General features: G+C 44.0%; 1 protein-coding gene across 1 annotated transcript in view; it reads left to right on the forward strand.

Annotated features, from left to right (window-relative positions):
- Positions 1–22,778, forward strand: part of LOC142938163 (exostosin-1a-like) — a 34,389-nt gene extending 11,611 nt beyond the window's left edge. The window contains exons 2-11 of the mRNA XM_076081407.1: positions 11,266–11,359; positions 14,102–14,209; positions 14,516–14,635; positions 16,206–16,338; positions 16,978–17,096; positions 18,058–18,153; positions 18,634–18,723; positions 18,889–19,049; positions 19,142–19,313; positions 19,950–22,778. Coding sequence (XP_075937522.1) covers positions 11,266–11,359; positions 14,102–14,209; positions 14,516–14,635; positions 16,206–16,338; positions 16,978–17,096; positions 18,058–18,153; positions 18,634–18,723; positions 18,889–19,049; positions 19,142–19,313; positions 19,950–20,135 — 1,279 coding nt within the window. The 3' untranslated portion in view covers positions 20,136–22,778. The remainder of the gene's footprint in view (positions 1–11,265; positions 11,360–14,101; positions 14,210–14,515; positions 14,636–16,205; positions 16,339–16,977; positions 17,097–18,057; positions 18,154–18,633; positions 18,724–18,888; positions 19,050–19,141; positions 19,314–19,949) is intronic.
- Positions 22,779–24,448: the final 1,670 nt, after the last annotated feature.

Genomic DNA, 24,448 nt, shown 5'->3' on the forward strand with positions numbered 1-24,448 from the left:
GAGGCACATGTCACAGTTTCTGTGCTCCTTGACAGATGTGATCAAGTCGGGCCGGATGAAACGCTAAGGCAGGGGAGTGGATCTAAGTCGAAAAAGTGAAACGTATAATGAAACACAAGCAGCACTTCATGGTGATTGAGATGACGCAAAGGGTAGTAACAGAGATTGATCTAAAATCCTTTTTCGTACGTTTGCTTCAGTGTTAAAGCTGCTGTTGTACCCACGCCTCAAACCATTGGTGTCATCCGCTGATATGAATGATTTGATTGGTTGAATTGTGTATGGGGAAGAAAAAGCGTGGACCAGATCTTGAAAGTAAGTGATATAAAATATGATAAAGACGCTAAAAAATGACTAAATAAGTAAATCCCACGTTAATATTTGATGAGTTTCTTTAACAAAGCCATCTGAAGTGCCACCGATGGAGCAACAAAGATGTAACTTTCTGGAAGTGATTCAGCACGTCGGTGTTTGCGTGACACACGAGGCACATTTACAGTGCTTTCAAACACTCCGATAAGTTGCTTGTTCGGCATAACGGGGGGGACGGGGGGGGGGGGGGGTGCTTTCTCAATTATCCCTCATGTACAATTAAGTATGTTGTGAGAGCTACATGCAGAATTAAGCGGCACTTTAAAATCAAGGCCACCCAAATCCTATGGGCTGTTAATCCGTCAGTCAGTGTGGAGAATAGACCTGCCAAGCCCACGGACGTGTGCGACTCTTGACTCGGTGCCACAAAATATATTTCATGTATAACTTTTTGGAATGGAGGAGGGGATTACAGGACAATAATACATAGCCCCTATTTCTGTAGAGGAGCTGACTCCTGATGAGTTGGTTGTCCTCGAGTCTTCTCGAAGGGACTCTGGAGCTGCATCACCGTCACCGTTGGGGACCATGTTGGGCTGTGTTCGTGTAACCACACAGAAATTTCCAGCCACCATGTTGTGGGGCTTGGCTGGGTACTGACTTGGATCATCAGATAAATGTGGCGCACACACACACACACACACACACACACTGTGTGATATGCTATCTCTTGCTGTCCTCTTTGGACTCCACTTTGTCAGATAAGGGCTTTAATCTGCTCTTTGAGTAGAAGGGAAGCTCCAGCACACATGAAGATAACCCTCAGTATGTGATAGTCTCAACTCTTCCATGAAATGAGGGCCTTATTCAACTTCTTTGTTGCAGTCTTTAACTGATTAAGTGACCATTTAGACATTAATGTTAAATTCACCAAATGAAGTCCAGGAGAACAGCAACAGAATAGCAGAACGAGAACGGGTGAATAATGCCAGAGACTCAAAGCTGTTTTATCAAAAGAAAAAGTTGCTGCTGATTCAAACTGAACTGACTTGGACTCTCATTGTGTTGACTAAGCTCAACACAGTTTGGTTCCCTCTCTCACACGGTGAAATCGGCGACTTCCCCTTGTGAGGTCACAGCCTGAGGGCAGGCCAGGAAGTGTTTGTCTTTGATCTTTCCCGCTGTTCAAACTAATTACCTGCCCGCAGCAGCGAGCACTGCTGGCCGTGGAATTTATTAACAGATGGTGAAGCGTTGCTCTGGACCGGTCTGTGCCTGAGAGGATGGAGAGGATGCAGAGGATGCAGAGGAACTCTGCTGCCTCAGACGGTTATCGTTAATAGGCGTGGTGTGCATGTCCCGTTGAGTAAAAAGTGACGACTGTGCTTTAACTGGTTTAAAGTAATTACAACCCCTCTGCCCTCACTTTGACCTCACATGCTTTTGTGTGTGACAGTGTCACCCATTCAACATCCTGTGTTGTGTAACCGTGTTGGTATTTCCTGTTTTCAAAAGGACAGTTCACACGAAAATCAAAAATACATATTTATCAATCAGTATTGTTTTGGAGCCGTAGGGATGACGGCCTTCTCTCCAATATAATGGGACTATATAGAACTTTTGTCCCATCCTCTTACTTTCACTTACTTCACCTTTCTGTAGTCGGTGCATGAAAAGTTTTAAAGGCGTGAGCTTGTGCACTCAGCAGGGGTTCACTTGTGGTCGGTAACAGCCGGTCGATGGGTCGGTGTCTGTGTGTGGTGTATCATGGCACCAGTATAGGATTAGATCCTCCCCCATGGTCCTCGCATCAGTGAGTGCGGATTTATTAGATGGGTTCAAACCTAAGGGGTGGCAGGCAGGGGCACACGGCAAAGCTGACCATTCAATACAAGCCTTCGTGAGAACGACTTCCAGAGATGCCAGTCCAGGTCGTAAACGCCATTCACGCGTCGTACAAGTCAAGCGTTTGTATTTAGCCAAGTGTCACACATTTCCGATAGTTCCTGCAATTTTGTGTATCCTCCGGGATAAACTGCAGTACATTTTTTTTTCTCCCTTCCCCATCATCATTAGTACCGCCGCCACTGTAATCTCTCTTTCCGTCACTGAGGCAATGGGGCTTCTCTCCTCTGTGGTCTCTTAATTGTGAGGTAATCATCTTCTGCCTCTTGAGAGAGAAAAGACTGTGTTTACACTTGGTTTTTTGGCGGCTTGACTTGGCGGGACGCTCATTTACTCTCTCGGCAGCAGAATGAAGCCGCTCCTTTCACGACTTCATTACTTCATAGTAGCTTTGAGCCTATAGTCATTCTTCTCCCAGTGCATTTGAGGCTTTCCGTCATCAGCAGGTTGGATGAACTCTCATTTTCTCTCTTTCTCTTGTGTTTTATTTTTTTATTTTTTAAAGGGTTGGTTCACCACAAATAAAAGGACCTCACTTACCTCTAGTGGTGTCTATACATCCACTTTAGTTTAAGTTTCTAGATATCCATTCATCCATTTCTTCCTCCTCCCCTGTGTTTTCACAAACATAATTACATTTTCTAAAATTTGGCAGCAACATCTTCTTTCCAAAAACAATGTATTGGTCTCTTTGGATATCTACTGATCACCGGTGCGTTCAACGTTCGTTTCCACTGGAACTACTTTCTCTTTCTGAGGGAAATGTTGCTCTTTAAGATGGTTTCAGATGGTTTCCAGTGAGCTTGAACTTTAACATTGTATCTTGCCTCTGAGGGTTGTGTGACTTTTGGCGGGGACAATTTCGATGATCCACCTCCCCTGACCTCAGCTGACCCCCTTCGGATATTCGGCTTTATATTATCCCTCGTGGTGACCTTGGTCATAACTGCCAAATGGACACACGCTCATGGTCGCACGGCCGCAACCCGTTAAGATGTAAACAGTCAGTTCATGTAAAAAAAAACAAAAAAAAAAACATGAACTGTCTCCTTTTTCCTCCCCCCTTACTACTCACTCCCCCCCCCCCCCCCCCCCCCCACCCACCCAGTATGCCCTGAATAAAACCTCATGCCTGTACACATCCTCGTACATGGTCCTCCAGTTTGGCTGACGCACTACCGCTCCGATATCATCCCAAATCACACACACACACACACACACACACACACACACACACACACACACACACACACACACAAACACACACAAAATGCTTCAAAACGGGCCTCTCAGTCCAGGCAGATGCTCTCCTCAGCAGGCAGGCTTTATCTAAATCCCTCTCTCTCTCTGCATGATGGATTGGATCAGATCAGACACGGCTCACAAGTCCATTTGATGGTGCGTTGATGGCAAATTCAGTTGACAGCATCCCGTATTCTGAACTTAGAGAGACATTACAAAGCCTTCTTCTCCCCGTCACGGCTGTTGTCACATTGCTCTGCCATTAAAGGCAGGAGGCTGTCTCGGAGCTGACAGGAGTCTTCACCCTAGTAAAAACAAAAATATATATCGGTCCACATGCTGATGCATTCATACGTAACCATCTATTTCATCCACAGCTTTCTTCCTCATTTTGCTGCTTTCCTCCCCGTCTGTATTCCGTCCTCATTAGCCTCCGTTATTCTCCCGTTTCCGTCCTTTCGCCAGCCGCTGGTTCGCAATCCATTCGTCACTCGTTTTGTGTTTTCCCCCTCTGCTTCACTCTCCACCTCTGTGTCATTCAATCCCTCTGTCCTCTTCATCACGATCGGCCTCCTCACATCCTTGTATCTCTTCCCTTCATCCGTCGCTGCTTGGCCCAGATCAGAGACATTCCTGACCCGGACTTATCTCTCATGCAGAACAGCCGGTGCGGCGGCAGCAGCGAGGCCCTATCTCTCGAGCTCAGGGACCGCTCCGATTATTCTGCTCAACCTTCACCTTTTGGTTCTGGATGAGACACACTTGCTGGGACTTTCATTCATCCTTACAGTGTGCCATTTACCAGAGCCATGTTGTTGATTTTTGACCAAGAAATCTGTGAGTTTGTCAGCTCTAGACAATTCCTTCTCTCCCCCCCCCCCCCCCCCTTTTTAGGGTTTGCTACAAAAGCAATGTCCTAGTTGGAAATGCACGATACGTTCTAAGTAAATGCATAACACTTCGCATTAATTCACAAGTCTCCCTGGCCACTGAAGGCCAACCAGTTTGACCCCGAAGTGCCTGACTGACATCTTTATGTTGCTTGACTTTACAAGTCAGCCTTGATGTTCTCGGCGCTAATGGCTGTTCCATTAACGGGTTCATTTCATTATCTCCAACACTCCCTTGTTGTGGTTTTTTGGCATCCGGAGAGCACTTTAAAGCATCCCTCTCATCAGCCTCATCAAGCCGATGGATGGCTGATTAGAGATGTGGGCCGCTTCCTCCCAACTCCTGACGGATTCAGGGGAATCCAGCAGCAACATCTCTGGATGGATGTTGATAAATCTGTGTGTTTTGGTCAGTATGTTCTGCGCTTACTGGAACTAACTCGAGGGGGATGTATGCCTCCATTTTGAGGGAGGGATGATTTGTAGAGATGAAAGTTTTTTTTTTTTTTTTTTTTCTGGTTCTGCTGGTTGAGAGAGGGCTTAAGATGGATGAATACAGAAGAGGGGGGGAACAAGAAAAAGAAGCGTGATGGAAGATTCAAAGCCGAGTAATTAGGTGAATTAACCTGGGGTCATGTAGAACTATGGCAGAGCTCGAGACCCCCCACCTCTCTGCGTCTGTAAATGTTTTATAAAGCCGTCTTTGAACTCATTAACCAGAGGAAGACGGGTGAGCCAGAGGTGCCTTGAGGAAATGAGCAGATGCTTTGTTTTTCAAAAAGTCATATTGGGTGGAGCAGGTAGTTTGCTCCTTAAAGCCCATTAATCAGCGATGTGAGGTATCGCACCGTCGTGAAGTGTCTCTAACAACCTAACAACTCTGCACCTCCGTCTGTTATGTGTACTGAAAACAAAGGAAGGCGGTGATTTAAAGGTCAGGTTGGTGATCTTCTTCAAAAACGTTTTTGTTGTGGTTTGTTGAAATTCTCATTACACCACTATGAATCAAATGATGAAACAAAAAAAAGGAAAATATTCTTTGTTGCAAGACTGTAATAAGCTCGCCCGAACCATGATTATACGAGACACCTGCCTGTCTTCCCGTCAGTATTCCACAGTCTGCTAGCTCTGTAGCGGTGTCAATAGTCACGTTTGGTGGTTATGTTCATTATGATCATTTTTGGGAGAGTGGTTTTGGACGAAGGCCTGAAGGCACTTGATTTAGCCATTCATGGAGCTAACGTTGCTAGCTGCTTTCATTGGAAAGAGTTGGCCACACAGGGCTGGGTTTTTGGGTGGGATCATTTCTAAAAACTAGTGTACTCTTGCTCGTTTATCAAAGTTCAGAAAAATTAAGCAATTATCCCCGCGTTGAACTGCCTCTGATTTTTCTTATGCCTGTTGTTTGTTTAGACAATTCTACTTTCTCACAAGTTATAAATAACCATGTTGATGTTTGTACTGTAGTACTTGGGTTCATGCTTCACCACGAAGGGAGACATTTCCTTAACTTGTCTTTTTCTTTTTAGATGACTTCAGAATAAAACAATGCAATGTGTACTGGATAATCCACCACAGAAACCTTTTTACTTATAAACGCATAACTGTGCAATGTCCATTTACATTTGGGAAAAAATGATGAAGTTAAAGGACAAAGCAGAATAATTAGTTATGCACCTTCAGCCTCCAGGTGTCATGACACAGCCATGCTTGTGTAATCAAGTCTTGTTCAATAAATTAAAATGTTGTTTTCCCTTAAAGCTCTGCTGCTATCCACTCCCCCCCCCCCCCCCCAGTGCTACGTCCCCATTCCTGCTCGAGGCAACGTTATCGAGCTTCATCGCTTAAAAAAAAGTTGCTCATCTATCATGGCTGCAGGTAAAACAGTCCAGATTAACTATGCCATAAAGTACAGGCTCGTGCAGTGAATCTCATTCATACAGTGCTCCCGTCCCGAGGCCAGTGGAGTATTTTAAGCTCCATAACTTCAGGCAAGTAAGTGTCACACTCCTCGTAGTTATTCTGTCCACTAAATTGTGTGTCCTCTCTCTTAAAGTTAACTTGTTAACTGTATTGCATTGCTGGAATAGGTATCGCAGTGAAATTTTAATTCACACACAGAGAAAAATCTAATATTCTCTGGGGGGGGGGCTTCTTGCTTTTGATGAGTGTACCAGATCCCATAAAACCGCTGCTGACGTCTAATGTGCCCACAATCCTCAGGGATCTCTTTTCTCAGAGGCCCGATGCACTCTTTTAATACCAGTCTGCTTTCTGATATTCATCTTGATGACTAATGAACCCCGTGGAACACGAGTGTGCGTGATGCTCATTAACCCCACATCTCCAGCAGCCGTTTGATCGCCTCCTGGAGATCAAACAGCCATGTGATGATGAAAACACGGCGTGTGAGTGTTGATCTTTACGAGGCGGCAACCTCCGGTTCTGAAAAGTGAAGCCAAATGCAGAAATCCCTTAAACTTGCATTCTCTCTACTGGCCATCAGGGGGCGACTCCTCTGGTTGCAAAAAATAAGTCAGATTGTATGAAAGTCCTTTCAAGTCTTCTTCAATACAGCATGATGTTGATTTAGTAAATTATGGTCCCATTTGGAGTCAAATAGACCATAAGGCAGAGTGTGCTTTAGAGCGGGGCTTCTTGTGATTGACAGGTCGCTACCACAGTGTCTCTGCGTCATTCGTCCGCAGTCCAAATGTGGCCTCTTCAGTTCACTGGCTGCAAAAAGAAAACAAGCTGACGACAGCCAAAACCCATAATGGCGCTGGCCAAAATGCAGAACTTGAGGCCTCAAACCACAAACCACTACTTATCTATGATTTTTGCATACGAGGTCTAATGCAAGTCTTGCGGAACGGGAGGTTCATTTGTTTCCATTTGATGCTCGTCTAGCTCTCCCTCCTTTGGGCCTGTCACCATGTGTCGCACATGTCCACCTCTCGGTGCGCCGTCCTGTCAGGGGGAAAGAAAGCCGGCCGGTCTGAGAGGGTCCGGCAGCGTCCCGAGCTATTCAAGTCACTCTGATGTGTGTCGAGATCAAACTGAGGCTTTATGTGTGTGTGTGTGTGGCTCTGGCTGTGTGGGGCTCGGATACAGCAGGCGATTGGCAACCGCTGTTTTTATTTTTATTTTCTCCGTCTTTTCCTTTCTCATCCGACGACAGTCACTTTCACTCGGTGCCTTTCAGGCTGGAATTCCTCTGGCTTCAACTCACAGTCCTGGCAACGTCAGCTCGGCTGAAACGTGACAGAGAAGAGGAAGTGGAAAATGAGATGAGACGTCTTTACGGGTGAGAGAGCCGAGATGGTACTAGAGTTGCCATCTTCATTTTCTCTCCTCTGAAGTTTGAATGAATGAACTGGATGAACTGGAGGCAGTAGATTTACAAGAATCCAGGCTTTGGCATATTCTCTGTCTGGAAGTCATTTTGGATTATTCAAAGGAACAATTCTAAGCATTGTGTTTAATTCAACTACACTACTGAGGCCCCTCTTTGGACACGTGCATCATGGTACAGACGAAGGCACAAGAGGTTAAACTGTTGATGACTGACTGTATCTATGACCGTTTATTTGCACTTTTCTAATTAATTAGTCCAGCTTACTGTATTACAATAACTACCAAGGAGAGATGCACAGACTCAAATAGCTGGATCGGGTGTTTGGGACCATCGTCCGATCTGGTATCTGATACCATATATTTTGATACACAGTTCATCTCACTTATGTAGAAGAAGGAGCCAGTTCGGGGGGAGCCTGCTGTCCATGACTGTGACTGAAGGCCTCCTCTGATTGAGTTGTTGTGAATGTGTGCGGTCCACACAGATGATGAGAGACAAACACTTGGGCTGTTCTTCTGAGTCTCTTCGGGCTCTTGACGGAGTGAGACATGCATTTATTTTTCACACCATCCATTCTTGTTGCTAGGAGACTGGTTGATCTTGTTTTTGACCCAGCTCTCTTCCTGTTATCCTGTTTTCTCTTTCAGTGAATCACACCGAGTTCCTTTTTATGCGACAATTATTGAATGATCCTTGAATTAATAGGAGAAAGCACAACGGTACATCTCCCATAGCATTTCAAACAAAAGGTGATGTTTACTATTCTACCGTTAAAATGTGTATATATGTCCCAGAATAGACAGTTTGATTATTGATACGAGATGTGGTGGTGAAGTCAACAGATGTTTATAATTTTGCTGTTGTTAAATTTGGCCTCAATTTACTTGAGTTCACGAAGGATTTCATCAGTTTTTGCCTGTTTTTATTGATAGATATTGAAAAACAAAATGGTCATTTGGTGGGTGAAGTATTCCTTTAAGCTTTACACACTGGGACCGGAACGGCAAAAACCAGAAGTGGACCCGACTCTACTTGTCTCCATGTCTTTCTCTCTCTCTCTCCCTCACAAACACATTCAGTGTTCATGTAAAAGATCTATCATCTCTACATGATGGTAGTTTCTAACCAGGAGTGACTGCGTGGTCAAGAAACAAACCCACAGAGTGCTCACACCGAACAGTTGGTTGAGGTTAACTCCTCTCCTGTGCACAGCTCTACAGTGGTACACACTGTTTTACAGCTTGCTTTAATTATTTACATAATCTCACTTTAGGATGATCAAGATAACTCATTTAAATAGATTTTGGTATGCTTGGGGGATACCTGTGCTGTTTCAAATAAGTGTTGTTTTTTTTTACATTATATGGTGACATTTTCTTCATGATAATGTGCACGAAAATAATTTTTTCAAGGGCAATTATGATGCTACATTAGATAATGATGGTGCAGAGCCTGTTGTTGTTGAACAGTAGTGTATCTCCATATTAGTCCTGCGGTATTGATAATATCCATAATAGTAATTTTAGTAAGCTTTATTACAGCGTTTATTCTATTATTCTTGCACTGTATCACAATAGGGAGGTGTGATTACTCAGTGATGAGGAATCTGCTGCTGTGAGACTGCTCTGCTCACCAGCAGCCATCTGCGTGTTGGGGGGGGGAGAATCTGGGACGAGCATGGATTTACCTCGTATCATGTAGAGCTGATCACTGACATCGCTGTGACATGCAGGGTGTGACTAACTCCTCCTCACTGACATCTATCCTTCTTTTTGCTAATGAGACCAATCTGTGGAACAACTACCGCACATGCACGGGCAAAAAAACAACAGAAAAATGCACCCCGAGACGGGAGCTGATATTTTTGAACGCTCATGCTTAACGTCTCCAGTGACATGCGGTAGCATACCGGGGAGGCTGCTCCTCCCCACAGGCAGCCATCTGGAAGACGAGAGGAGGAGAATGGAGGTATGCAGGGAGAGGAACATCTGGTCTCTTCTGACAGTTTGCACTGACAGGAAATGGGATGGATGGGAGATTTACGGCCAGCCAGGGCCCAGATATGGACCTATACTTTAGTTTTAATAGGCCTGGGAAAAAAAGGGGGTCAGTTGTTCTGTGCCTCTGGCTGGATTATTTGTTTGCTATGCTAAATGATAGCCTGTCACGTAGCTGTGATGGAGTCAAACTGGTGAATCACATTGTTGTTTCATAATGGACGCACAGATCAGAGGAGCATCTGTGAGGCGGCCCGGCCTTTAGTGTTTACTTTAGCCGGCTAATATGTGCTCGTGGATAATGGATTTCTGATGCATTACAGTTTATTGCTATAGATGGCATCAAGCTTAATTGTAGATTTTATGCTCTTTTTTTTTTTTATGTCTGTTGATCTTCTCTAAACTCACCGTGGTGGCTGTTAACTGTAAATGTGTAGTCTAAAGCGGGATTATATGGATATAGATATTGCGTAATGACCAGACGTTGATTTAACACTGCAGTTGATATTTTTACTCATTTGCGACCCTCATAAACTGTAGAAGAACAAGAGAACACGACTTTGTGTTTGGTGATTTGTGCGTAACGGTTAATGTAGCCTAACAAAACTCCACCATGTGCTCTCAAGGCCATGCAGAGAAGTAGAGCAAATGAAAAGATGCTTATACACCAGGAGAAACTTTAGATGTCACATTTCAAGAATTCAAAAATCCTTTGCTCGACATTTGGTAAACACTCGTTATCAAAACCTAAACCCAGCAGATTTCAAATACGGAACATGACAGCGCGTGGTAAAGAACGACGGGTCTGTAGTTGGATGTATTGGAATTTTTAAGATGGCTCAAAAATGGCGACGTGGGAATCAACTCCGTCTCGTGTCTTTGTGTATATTCCTTTTATACTAGTATACATTTAGTTTGCTGCCTTGAGTGCCTGCAGCAGTCTCTGAAATATTGGGGTTAAGATGAAGCTTCTCTTTATTGCTCCATTAATGACTTGGCAATTGGGAAAAAAACAAAAAACAGGCACGTTTATACAGAAGTATATACTTTTTGGGATACATTTTTCATTAGAATGTGTTTCAGATCAATGCACATGAGGCATAGCATTGAAAAGTGTCAAGTAACGAACTGAGAAATAGAATGTGCAAACTTTCCGTCCTCTCTAATGAAACCCACCCCAGGCAACACAGAGATCCACTCTCGCATGCACACATGTAATATTAACACCGAAGGAATTCCAAGCAGCTCCTTAATCCAAGCTGGTGCTGACTGAGGCTTAGATTGGACGGAGGGAGAGCTGTTGAGATGTGCAGGTTAGAGGGCGAGGGGTTCACAGAGGGAGGGGGGGGGGGGGGGGGAGAGGAGGGAAGAGGAGGGAAGACGAGAGGAGTCGAGATCAAAGTTAAGGTTTTTTTTTCTGAAAGTACTCGCGCCGCTTTCCAGGTATTCCGTGGTTCGAGGTGCCTTCTCTGTTCTCTCCTCTGCTGCTTTTAGTACACTGTACATGCGAGTACACATTCTCTGTTCCTGATGCCTTCTCTTCATTGCTGTCGTCCTACAGGTATGACTACAGAGAGATGCTGTACAACTCCACGTTCTGTCTGGTACCTCGAGGACGGCGGCTGGGTTCCTTCCGCTTCTTGGAGGCTTTGCAGGTCAGTGACGCGCATGCAGACGTTGCTCCTTATTGCTGGGCTGAGCTGTCAGTCAATCAGAATGTGTTACGGTCGGTGCGTTATGACGACTCAGAAGATGCACACCAATCTGCTACTCTTTCTCTCATGTTGCTTTATATGAACTAATAAAGTAAAGACCACAAAGAAGAAACTATCTTTGAGGGTTTTGGGATTCTCAAAAGTAGGATTTTTTTTCAGTGGGTGTAACCGTACAGGTACTTATATTAATATGTCATATTTTGAAGGAACCGCTGCAATATTTGGACCCAATTAAACTCCAAATCAAAGGTGGCCCCACATAGATCCTTGTGCTTTAAGTGCTTCAGTTTTGATGATGCGTCTATCAGTGAGAGTGGTTTTGGCAGCTGAGCATCACGACCAAACACAAATTGAGCTGAAATCTTGTAGTCCATCAGCCCTGAAGCTGTGGTGACCAAACAATAAAGCCATTAATCAGCGGTTGAAAGTGGAAAAAGTGATGTGCTGTGCTACTTCCAGTAGCTCTCTCACCCACTGCTAGTCATTGTGTTAATGTGTTGATACAGCTGCCTCTGACTCAGTGTCTTCACTGCTGCTCCGGACATATATCCTCTCTTTCTCTCTCTCGATGTTTTCTACTTTTCAATTCTGGTCCTGCTTTTTCCATTTCTTTAAGTTTCCTCACCCACACCCTCGAGTCATCATATCCTCTACCTTTAACATTACACTTACTCTTTTTAATCCCGGTACCGTCTTCAACCAGTGTCCCTGATTCCCGATGGCGTTGAGCCCGTCTATCTTATTGGCTCATTCATTCAATCGGCCTATTCACTTAAGGTGGACCGATATGTTAAAGCTTCTTTAGTGACGCTGCTTTAGGCTCAGACCATAGTTATAGAATGGGTTTAATGAACAGCTTCATGTAGTTGTGATTTAAAAATACAAATAAAAACATTTTCTCTTCTTCTCTTGTTGAATTACCGTTGCTGTGGATGGAGGTACAAGGCATGCCACATTTTAGTGGCATATAAACCTTAATATATAAATCCCAATGCAGGTAGCTGAATGATAATAATACATAAAAACACATGCGTTAAGTAAATGACTATACCGCGAGTGAGTATTTGCTATTTATGATCAGAACGGGTATCTGAACATAAACCTCTGTTGTGTTGAATGTTCCATCCTCTCATTGAAGCTGCAGAACACTTGGGGGGGGGGGGGGGGTAGATTTAAACGGTGTTTAGGCAATGCTTGATAACACCAGCGAAGAAGAGTGGAAAAGCATTGTAAATGCCCTTTTTTGTCTTCGCACAGCGACCAAAGTAATGGCGTCATTTTCCCTCTGTGAGTCAAGTTTGTGCCAAGTGCTGTAAGCACTAGTCTTGGGACAACAGCAGAGAAATAGTCCGGGAAGAGAGATTTTTATTTTTGAGAGAATGATGACATTTGAGTTTACAATAGAAGATGGGCAGTGCCTCTTTATCGACTGGAATGGGGGGATAATTGCACCGCTGGGGAGCCGGCAGGACCGAGGCGAGGTCAGACAGCGGACTGATGGATGAAGCAGTTGAGGTAACATGCAGAGGTTGGCTGGACCACGGCCTGGAGGTGTTATTGTGTCTGTTCACTCAGCCTTAAGCTGGAGCGCAGTAGTTGAAAGGGGGGGGGGGGGGGGCAGCAGGCACACATTTGGGTGCTGCATTAGTTACATTGGCTCAAGTGAGTATTCCTGCAGGCCAGATAGGAAGCAGTGCAATAGTCAGGAGTGGAGATTTTCACATGATTAATCTGGCAGCATCAGGTGGTGCAATGCAGATTTTTCGGACGATCATTAGGCTGGAGTCACGTTGAGATTCTCTCGTTACGCATAATGTAGGACGCTCACAGCAGTGAGTTGCACTAATGAATGTTTGTTCTGTGTGTAATGTGATGAGCTGGGAGAGGATTGAGCTACGGGAGCTTCTAGTCGATTGGTCTGTGAGAGCGGATAGGTAGCGAAAGCACGGCAGCGTTTCAGCAGATTGCTGCCTTCTCTAATGACAGCGAGGAGATTAGACGAGCGCTGCTTGTGCCGTCGACGTGCACGTGTATAGTGAGCGACCGAGGCCAATCGGTGAACGGTGCCCCGCTTAACAGATTATAGGGCCGGGCGCTGCAGGCACCACGCTGCACATTTAGGGCACAAACATGCACAAACGTTTGCACATGGACCTTCACAAACATGGACACACACACACACTTTGGTGCAATTTCATTAATCTTTCAGACACAGGGGGGGGGGGGGGTTAAATGTTCAAGTATGTTATTTTTTTCCAGTGAACATAATGATCGTTTGTGTGAAGCAGCACTGCCTAGTCGTCAAGGTTCCGCAGCAGTTCTGATAATGGAGATATTTTGGGAGATACGTGGCATCTCTTGGTTAAATTGCCTGATTTGATTGCTTGGGAAACGGTCCCTCTACAGTGATGACATGGGCTGGCGGAGCACAGGCCATATGCCATTCGTATGTCTTTATACTGTTGCCAGTAGAAATACAAACTATGTTTATTTATTTATTAGTGCATTACTTCTTGCCGGTGTGTGTTTGCATTTTCACCAACGATACCGGTCATGAGCATCACAGTTTCCGCAGAGCAGCTTTTCTTAGACAATTGATCTCATTAACGAACACAGTCTAGTCTACTGTGTGTGTGTGTGTGTGTGTGTGTGTGTGTGTGATGTTGTGTCTTACTCTTACAGGCAGCCTGTGTGCCAGTGATGTTGAGTAATGGCTGGGAGCTGCCCTTCTCAGAGATCATCGACTGGAATACGGCAGCCGTGATTGGAGATGAAAGGCTGCTACTACAGGTAGGTGCACGTACAGCTGCTGCTGCTGTAGAAACCTAGAGGTGGAGGCGAAAGTTGTTTTACATCAGAGGATTCACAAGTCATCGTTTTCTTCAGGATAACAATGTTTGTGACCAAAGCTCCTGGGGGCTGATTTCCTGTATATGACAGCTGAGATAGTTATTGAGGCAGAACTTGCACTTTTTCTGCAGACCTTGCATTTTGTTGGTAAAATGACAATACCCAGTGCATTTCTACAGGACGACTGTCTTCTGTTTTTGTTCGGCAGCTGGTAAATATACTAATATGTATTTCTTTCTTTCACAGATCCCGTCAACAGTGCGCTCCATCCACCAGGATAAGATCCTGTCCCTGAGGCACCAGACCCAGTTCCTCTGGGAGGCTTATTTCAACTCTGTGGAGAAGATAGTACTGACCACACTGGAGGTACACACACATGTTTGAACATACATGTTAATTGCATGTTTGTAATATATTGTTGTAGAAATTGTGATACATGTACATCCTTCAAATCAGGTGACGGTGCACACAATTTGCCTGCTTGTATGAAACGTTACTTATTTGTGTGTGAGATGTTCTTGCGCTTCACTACAGTACCATCTTTGTGTTTGTGTTGCATCCAGTAATTTGGAAAATGTCAGATGTTACTGCTGTGATTCTGCTGTTTTCAGCTGTAGGAAAACAACTGCGCTTGATTGCACACAAATACAAATACGGCGTGAATCCATTGTTGATTTTATTTTCTCTCGGTTCTGTTCATCAGTTTTTGACTTTGCACTGACTTTGTATCATACAAGTGCAGACCGTGTCGTTGCAGACATATTGCCCGCAATGAAACCGCTCCAGGCTAGATTTAAAAAACCATAGGGATGATATATATATACCGTCAAACTCTGCCGTAATGTTTTTTTGAGGCTGTTTCTTGCTGCGGCTCGGCTATCAATCATGTCAGTAGTTTGTTCCTGTCAGATTCCATTTATCTGTCTTCCTCCTGCTGAGTAGCAGGTTATCTCACTGCTGTTGGGCTAGAATTACAAACAGGCACAGATGAGAGCAGGGAGGAATGTAAAAGGATGAAGGGAGCAAGGCAGAAAAACCCGAGAGGATGTGTTGAGGCTGGCTGTGAGTAATGCAGGATGTTTCACTGCATTCAGAATCATGCTTCTGGCCATCCCTAAATTCACCAGCCACTATCGGCACTGGACCTCTGTTGTTAGCCCATTAGCTGCTGTCCTTCAGATAGTGTTACAGAGGCCTCGTCCCAAGAGGTAGGAAGACAGGGCTGGGATAAAGTTACACCCACGAAGAAGCTGATCTTCGATCTGTTTACACTCTCAGTATCTTAACCCGTCTCCAAAACATGCCGTAGTACGAGGCTGGTGAGATGTCAGTGCCTTGGCTTCGGATTATTTCCAACAACTGCCCCATGCTTTAGAGAACGCTCCGTGTTTCATTATGGTATCCTCTCACGTTCTAAGAGCTCTGGTGGAGGGGGAAAAACCGACACATTGTATGTGATATTGAGCTAAACAAACACATAAACCTCTAAATTTGTATCAGGCTTATGGAACAGCTGAAATGATGTTACCGCTGACTTCCATTCTTCAATTTATGTTTTGTCTATGCGAAGGCATGACAGCAGAATGAAAACCACTCATTTGTAGTCTGCAGGCTTTTTGTTTTGTTTGCTTGAGAAGTGCCAGAGGATCTGTGTCTGCCTTCGAACAGCAAAGAAGACTGATGTGATTATTGTTTAGTTTGAAGTAAACAGACGTGTAAGCTCTTGGCTCAAAGTCAGTATCCTGCTGACATCTTACCACTGTTAACACTCATCCAAATACTCAATCTTAGCCTTGTGGTCGTTTGTTTTTTCTTCTACATGTCACACGGAAAGTATTGTGAACATTTGATTAATATTTTACCAATTGCAATCTATTGACCACTCTACAGAAGACATAAATGTGGATAATCTCCTCCTCCTCCTCTGTTTCTGCAGATCATCCAGGACCGGGTCCTGCAGCACAACTCCAGGAGTAACCTCATGTGGAACAGTCTGCCCGGAGGCCTTTTCACCCTGCCTCAGTACTCCACGTACCTGGGAGACTTCCCCTTCTACTACGCTAAGCTGGGTCAGTTAATCACTCGTGCATATGCTATATGCTAAGAACCACGTTTATGGCCCCCCCCCCCCCCCAAGTTTTAGACTGATTTTCATTTACGACAGAGCACTGGAACAGCTGGTGCGTGACAGCTGTTGAATACTCGTAAACTCGTAACATGAATCGGTGACATTGCGACACGTAATGAAGTACGTCTTTATTAATTCACCATTTATCACAGAGGAACTCTCCAATTAGACCTGCCATGTTGTATCTGTGCCTGGTTAATTGGCCCGATATAGGGCTCGATGTTGACATTGGGATTTGGTTAACTGGCCCCGTTTCCTCTCCAAGCCTAATTAGACCGGTTCAGTTGCACGGTATGTCAAGTCAACTCAGCTTGAAGTAAACAAGCGCCAACTAAGAGATGCTCGAAGCTCTGAAAGAGCAGTTATTTATAGATAGAATTCAGCTTTGTGCAGTTCAGTTTAAGATTTGTGATAGCAAACGGGTATGACAGTAATGCCAAACAACTATGATGATACTTCAACATATAGCCGAAGGGTTGTTGCCGTTACCATGCTCAAGTGATACTACTGTGTGAGTGAACATGATGCAGATAATACTTTGCTCCTTTGCTCACCATTGACGTGTCCCGGCTGCTCTCAGGTGTTAAGCCCTACACCAAGTTCACCGCGATCGTTCACGTGGTGAGCCCACTGGTCTCCCAGTCCCAGCCGGTCATGAAGCTCCTCGTGGCTGTGGCCAAATCCCAGTACTGCGCTCAGGTAATTAAAAACCACCAACACATCACACTACATGACTCACTCAAGCTGTGATCAGATTGAGCTGATCTGCAGTGGTGACTGCTTGATTCTGATGGGAGGTGAGTAGATGCTCCATATATCGGAGACATTTTATCCGATGAGTGTTTTAAGATGTTAAACAGAAAGAGAAGTGGAGCAGAGCTACTTTGGCAGATAAAAAGGTCTGTTTGTCTCGTGTGTCGGTGTCATTTCTCAGGTTTATCACATCACCGGTGTTTGCTGAAAACTGCTTTTGAATCTTTTTCGAACCTTTTCATGCTGGAGATGAAGGGAGCCTGTCCAAATAGTTTCCAAACGTTCCTGCCACAATAGATCCACCCTGCCACTCGTCACTCTACAGATGCTTATTATCCTACAGCAATGTGAAACCATTACCTGCTGAATCATTTCAATGTTCAGCTGTCAGACATCAGAATTGTTCCGGATAACTGTAATTCTTCAGTGAATTCATACATATCAGGCCGTTTTAAGATATTAAAAGGGACAGTGTCCTGTGTTTAATAAATATGTCCACCCCTGGCATTTTGCAGATCCACCATAAATGTTGCTTCTGTTTTTTTTGTTCCTGGATTTAAAACTGCATGGCCAGCATGAAGGTGGCGGCACATTTTGTTTTAACATTAACAGCGATGCAGTTTGTCGCTGTCACGTAACTGTAGGCGGTGTGACAGTTTCTGAAAATAGTTCCGCAGCAGAAAGAGGACGTCTTCCACATAAATAGGGACTAAATGATTAAAAAAAAAAAGCTTTGAATTGGGACAAAAAAGCCTCATTGTGGAGGTTTTGATCTATATATTTATAAGCCAGACATGGATTGTCAACCATTAATACACTGCTATTATAACGTAGTTCTCATTAGAATGAATATGAACATGAACATGTTGGGATGACTAAGCTTTTACCTATTTTCCCTTTTGTGCAGGTGATCGTTCTGTGGAACTGTGACAAACCTCTTCCTGCCAAGCACCGCTGGCCTGTCACCTCAGTTCCTGTCATTGTTATAGAAGGAGAAAGCAAGGTACAAAAAACAAGCCATTTCACAGTCAACACTCAAAGCCTTCAGTTGAAAATAATGAATTCATCTAGATGTAAAAACATGTTTTTATGAATTCATCAAGATGAAATAATGAAAGTGATTAAAAACCTTTCCCTGTCAGTGTTTCTTCATTTAAAGCTACAGCCTTCCTGCCCTTAATATTGATGACTTAGCGGTCAGTGAAATGCTGTATTTCTGCTGTCATTGGTCTTATGTCAGCTTGTATATTGAATATGACTTGCTCTGCTGTTAACGCGGCAAGATGCATCAACTCTCTAGCACGAACGGCCGTTAAGACACCGGTAGCGCTGCTCGTCAGGCAGATGTACCCCGCTTGTGCTCATATGGGCCGTGTGTATACGCTGCTTGTTGTTGTTGAGCTGCACGGTAAAACGTTTTACCCTCTTTTTACAACCAGTCACATGTTGCTTGAGCGTCTGTGTTTTTTGCAAATCACGCCAGGTGATAAGCAGCCGCTTCCTGCCCTACGACACCATCCCCACCGACGCTGTGCTCAGTCTGGACGAGGACACTGTGCTCTCCACCACAGAGGTCAGACTGCCAGAAAACTTACATTTACGGCCATTTTTATTAAATCAAACATGCTGCAGAAGTTCTTGATAATAACTGTATAAGCACTGGACACAGTGGATGCGTTTCTGGTTTCCTGGCCTCATGTCGTCCCTGTCTCTTTGTTTCTGTCTGATCTCGGTCCAGGTGGACTTTGCCTTCACGGTGTGGCTAAGTTTCCCAGACCGCATTGTCGGTTACCCGGCCCGCAGCCACTTCTGGGACAGCAACAAGGAGCGCTGGGGCTACACCTCCAAATGGACCAACGACTACTCCATGGTGCTGACCGGGGCTGCCATCTATCACAAGTACTGACACTTTCACTCCTCTCCAGCTGACATTCAGTTTCCCTTTAGTGCCGCGCTAACACAATTCACTCTCCTTTTATGTTCTCCCTTAGATACTACCACTATTTGTACACCACCTACCTTCCAGCCAGTCTGAAGAGCATGGTCGACCAGATGTCAAACTGCGAGGACATTCTGATGAATTTTCTGGTGTCGTCTGTGTCTAAACTACCGCCCATCAAGGTCACCCAGAAGAAACAATACAAGGAGACCATGATGGGACAGGTGAGGCGGAACATTTATCCAGTAAAACCAGTTCATTTTATAGTATGCCTGAAGGTAGAACAGGCACTATTTCTAAGAGAGACAATACAGCACGCGTTACTTGAAGTACCCTGTTGAGATGTTGTGGCGAGAAACACCTGAAGGATGCAGACTGTTGGTGGCAATTTATCACGTAGATTAGAAGAAGAAGCTATTCAATAACATGAAGGACATCCGTTACTTTTAGGAGACTGTTAAATCCAGCTAGGTGTTCTCTTTTTAAACATGATACACGCCTCTAAACTGTACATTGATGCTCAGTATTGAACAGACAGGGACCCGTGCTTTTCCTGATTATGGTAGAAGCTTATGGCCTTTAGACATATCGCACCACTTAAACCCTAATAGTGTTGGCTGTTAAACCAGATCATCAGTCATGTGTGAATTTAAATTGAAATGTGTTTTTTTTTTTTTGTTTTTTTTTGCAATGTGGCCTTCAATTTATATACACTCATGAATATTTACAACAGGCTCTAAAAGGTCAGAATAATTTGTGATGCATTATTCATTTATCGGTTTCTCTTTTCCTTGCACTGCCTCTCTCACTCTCACTCACTCACTCTCACTCACTCACTCGCTCACTCTCTCACCCTCCAGAGCTCCCGGGCGTCTCGCTGGGCCGACCCGGACCATTTTGCCCAGCGTCAGACCTGCATGAACAAGTTTGCCAGCTGGTTTGGCACCATGCCCCTGGTCCACTCTCAGATGAGGCTGGACCCGGTACTGTTCAAAGACCAGGTGTCCATACTGCGGAAGAAGTACAGGGACATCGAGAGACTATAACCCTTCCGAAGACCCCCTCCCCCTCCCCGGCTCTCTGGACGCTGGACAAAGACGGAGCGAAGGGGGGCGGTGACGAAGAGAAACACGGAGCCTCTCCATGATTGCACGGCTGGATCAACAGGAGTGGGCACAGGGGGGGAGAGGAGGAACAGATGTGGAGGACACCACATGCATTGGTCTGCTCCGTTGTGTCCATTTCTCCTTTCTACCCGTTCTCTTATGTGTATAGCTGAGCACGCGCTATGAGGACCACCTACTGAAGGACACCAGAGGACGGCTCGTCTTTGAACTGTTGTGGTCAAAGTCATGGAGTCGGCGATCATAGCTGGCTGCTTCCGTGTCCCGACTCGCCTGTTCTGCTCTGTGCACACAGGTTGCTGAAAAGTCTTTCATGACAGAAAATTCTTGATGATTATGATTATGAAGAGGATGACACTATTTTGGATTGTGTTTAGCTATTTTGTTTTGTTTATATACAGTGAATGAATGGCCAGCACTTCTCTCTGTGTTGTCTAAATTGGATCCAATAGCAGGTGGGCAAAGAGAGGAATGAGTTCTGATCGTTTGATTTGATATTCACAGTGCCTCAAGTTTGTCAAAGGAAAGGTTGTTATGCAGAAGGAGCACCTTGATCTCGCTGCTTTGTGTTTTTGTTTTTGTTTCTCATGATTGTCTTTATGATTTATGGAATAATGGATCTCGTAGTAAATTCTTCAGGTCAGCATTTGCATTGCTTCCTTGCTAAAGTTTAAATGTATTTGTATTCAATTGACAAAACAAAACAATCATTGCGCGCCATTCTGACATATATTTTTTTTCATGGTAAAACTACAACAGTGTCACACAACTCTCTACTCCATTGGAGCTAGAAGTCGTTGGACGAGCTAGAGTCGGTACTGGAATATGTGCTGGCCTGAAGAACAATAGAAGATCACAAGAGTTGCCTTGGTGTGAAGGGATGCTGAGCTTGCTAATCAAGCCAACCCGTGGTCTGTCTGAAACACGACCCACTGTGAAAACCTGGGAATGGATCTTTTGGGGTTTTGTTAGCAGACGATATTTATATACGGCCATTGTCTTCATGCCATAGACCCAATTCATGTCGTCCGGTGACGAGTACTTGACGTGGGCTTACACTGCGTTCATCTCAGAGCATCAAACTGTGCTCGGTGCTTTCAACGTCCGAGTTGGCATCATACTAAATAGACTGCTGTGTTTCCCCCACTTGTTGTGAACAAATGGGACCAGATTGGCAAGAATTCTCCAAAGTGTATCTCTGACTATCACAGCCATTCATCTCTGAGGTTCGGGTTGGTAATGTGCTCATGGGCTTGGGACAAATTCAAGAGGCAAACCAGGATGTTAACGTTCCATGACTCGATATTCATAATTTTCATTTTCTTTATGTTTGTTTTCTCAATCTGATGTTTGTATCTAATTTACTGCAACTCTGTAGGTGGAATGGCAAGAGTCCGTGGAACAGGAAAGATCTTTATTTGTTATTTTTCTAAGTGTTTGGTTTCATCAACAATCATGCTTCGTTTTTGTTTTTTCCCCCCTGTCCTCATACGTCATATCGGGTGATCTGAAGAATGTTGACAGAATTTGATAAATTTAGACTGTGCACCTGCGTTTCTGAATCCCAGTCCGTCTGTCCCTGAGGTGTCCCTGTAAAGCCAGCAGCGTTTCTGTAGAAGGCTAACAAACACCTGCCCCGAAGAAATGATCATTTCGGTATGCTCCATCTCTCTGTACCCATCACCACTATATGTGCCAATACATGGTTTTGCTTTTTTAAATTAATTTTTCAGTTCATACAAGGAATGCTGTGAATTCCCAGAAAACATCTCCTGTCTGTATAAGAGAGAAACATGTGTGAGAAAGAGAGGGGGGGGGGTGGGTGGGTGAAGGAATGGTGTATGTGTGAAAGGAAGGAGCTGCATGGTCTTTTTTTTCACAGCTTGATAGCAAATAAACAATCCTAGTATTACTAAACACAGCACTATCAAACAGCTGAATATGGTCGTAAACAGAATCACATTTCAGAAATGAACTTGCTGCAATATTTAAGATGACATTTTCTCTTTATCTCCTTTGTGTTGTTTCAGAGGGCTAGGGGGTTATTATATATATTGATGTGCCTTCAGAAGAAATACACTTATTAGATTTTCTTTCCCCCCCCCCCCCCCCATCTGCCTTGTGCAAGAAACAAGTCCCTGTTTTCATTTCTTAGTAGGTTTATTGTTTTCTTTATCAACATCCAGTAACACATAATGGCTCCCTAAATGATTTTGTTTAACACTGGAATGCTACTAAGACTTATCACCACACACCTGATACTGACATTCCTGCCTTCTTTCTGTTGTAGGAACTTTCTTTTTCTGTTTTTCTTTACACGTACGGCCTTGTATTACTTTACTTCCTGGTTGACGCAAGTATAGTAATACATGTAACACACGTAATTCAATCATACACAGTATTTGTCAGACAGGACTGAATCTCTGCCTGCTTCCTTCCCTCTCTTCTGTAACCGCAGACCTAATTTTATAGAGATTAAAATGGAAAGATAGAGGGGGGGATCACAATTTTGTAAAAGAATTTTATAAAATAAAAAAATAAAAAAAATAAAATATTTGATATAAATTGCCTGTTTTTGTGTATTTGTTATCTGATCATTTATATGTCTTTGTCATCCTTTGAGAATGTTCTGGTGCGTCTGCTTGTCTTTCAAACAAATATTGAATCCAACATCGGATATTAGAGCTACATTCCTAAAATCTACACTGTGCTGCACAAGACTTGCATTCCCTCTCCCTCCTCTCTGACCTGCTGGCAACCTATTTTGAGGCTTCCCGAAACATATTTTGCGTGTTGGGTTTGTGCAGCGCTGAGGGAGAGCCAAACTAAATAATACCTTTGGCTTCCTCCTTGTGTGTGTGTGTGTGAACCTTATCCTATGCCAAGAAACCGCTGTGTTTACAAAAATCTGTGTCAGGATGATCGGTTTAGACACGCTGCATAAATAACAGCATCTATCCAGGATGATCCCATGGTGCATGAGAGCTGCCAACTCAGCTGCAGCAACAGCCACAGGAGAGATACCCCCAAAACAAACACACACACACACACACACACACGCAGACACAGACTGACACCAAACTGGGTAAAACTCTAGAAGCAAAAAGCTGTGCAGTACGTTAAAGCTGGGCCAGTGCCTACACAGCAAAAATGATATAATGACACACCAAAAGGAAAAGCATTTGGACATTACACCATGACCACATCCACTCTGAATGGTCTGTGGACCAACTTTTTTTGCATGGAGTAAGAGAAAATTTGTGATTTGCGATAAACCAAGGAGTGAAACTTCACTGCACTGGAGGGCTCTATCCTCTGCCAAAAGTCAGCTTGTATGATTTAACGGTATGCTAATCAATTCCACATCTCTTAATCCTACCGATGCAGCGGAGATAGATCTCAAAATACTGTGTGACTCCAGGCCAAATTTGACCAAAATGTCCCTCCTTTCCTATCAGCTTTACATCACATATTATAGCAGCTTGTTTCAAGTTGCACTCGGCCATGAATAAATAAAAAGAAACCCATCATTAGTAATATGAACAAATGAATAGGCACATTATGGCACTTTTAGCCCAAGCACTCGATTTCACATGATTAAAGGAATCTCACGCTTCAGGTAGTGTTTGCTTGGATACAAAGCTGTTGCATCTTTTATCCCACACATACGTGTTCATACTAGAATGCTTCAGCAAAATCCGAACCGCAGGATGTTTTATTTCATACAGCTGTGCAGAGATAATGATGTGCTTCTGTTTTGGTATGTAGAGAGAATCAGATGTTCAGGCTCTGTGACTCACACCGTGTACGTCAACACGGTGGCTCATGTAATGCCGAGAAGCATCGGTACTGAAGCGGTTGCTTACTCTAAGGCTGTTTAGATGTCTCTGTCACACGATGACAGGAGCCAGCAATCGGCTATCTGGATAAATGTATGGTGTTTAGCAGATGGCAGCCCAAAACTGTGTCACCATCCAGACACGGCTGTGCAGCATTGTGTTCAAATGTGTCATATATACGCATTTCTGTACAGGCCATCAGATATTTATAGAAAAATATTTAAAAAATGTATCATGAATCAGCAACACATTGAAAAGCTCCATCCAGCTTTACATTAAACACCATTTTAAATTCATTATTGTCTCTCTTGCATTTGTTAGCTTTCAATTTAATCATTTTTGGCCGAGATTAAATATGAATTGATCTTACAATGAGCTGGTGAGTCTGTGCAATGA

The sequence above is a fragment of the Anarhichas minor genome, unplaced genomic scaffold, assembly GCF_050575085.1.
Source record: "Anarhichas minor isolate MPS153535 unplaced genomic scaffold, ASM5057508v1 ptg000080l, whole genome shotgun sequence".
Classification (NCBI taxonomy): Eukaryota; Metazoa; Chordata; class Actinopteri; order Perciformes; family Anarhichadidae; genus Anarhichas; species Anarhichas minor.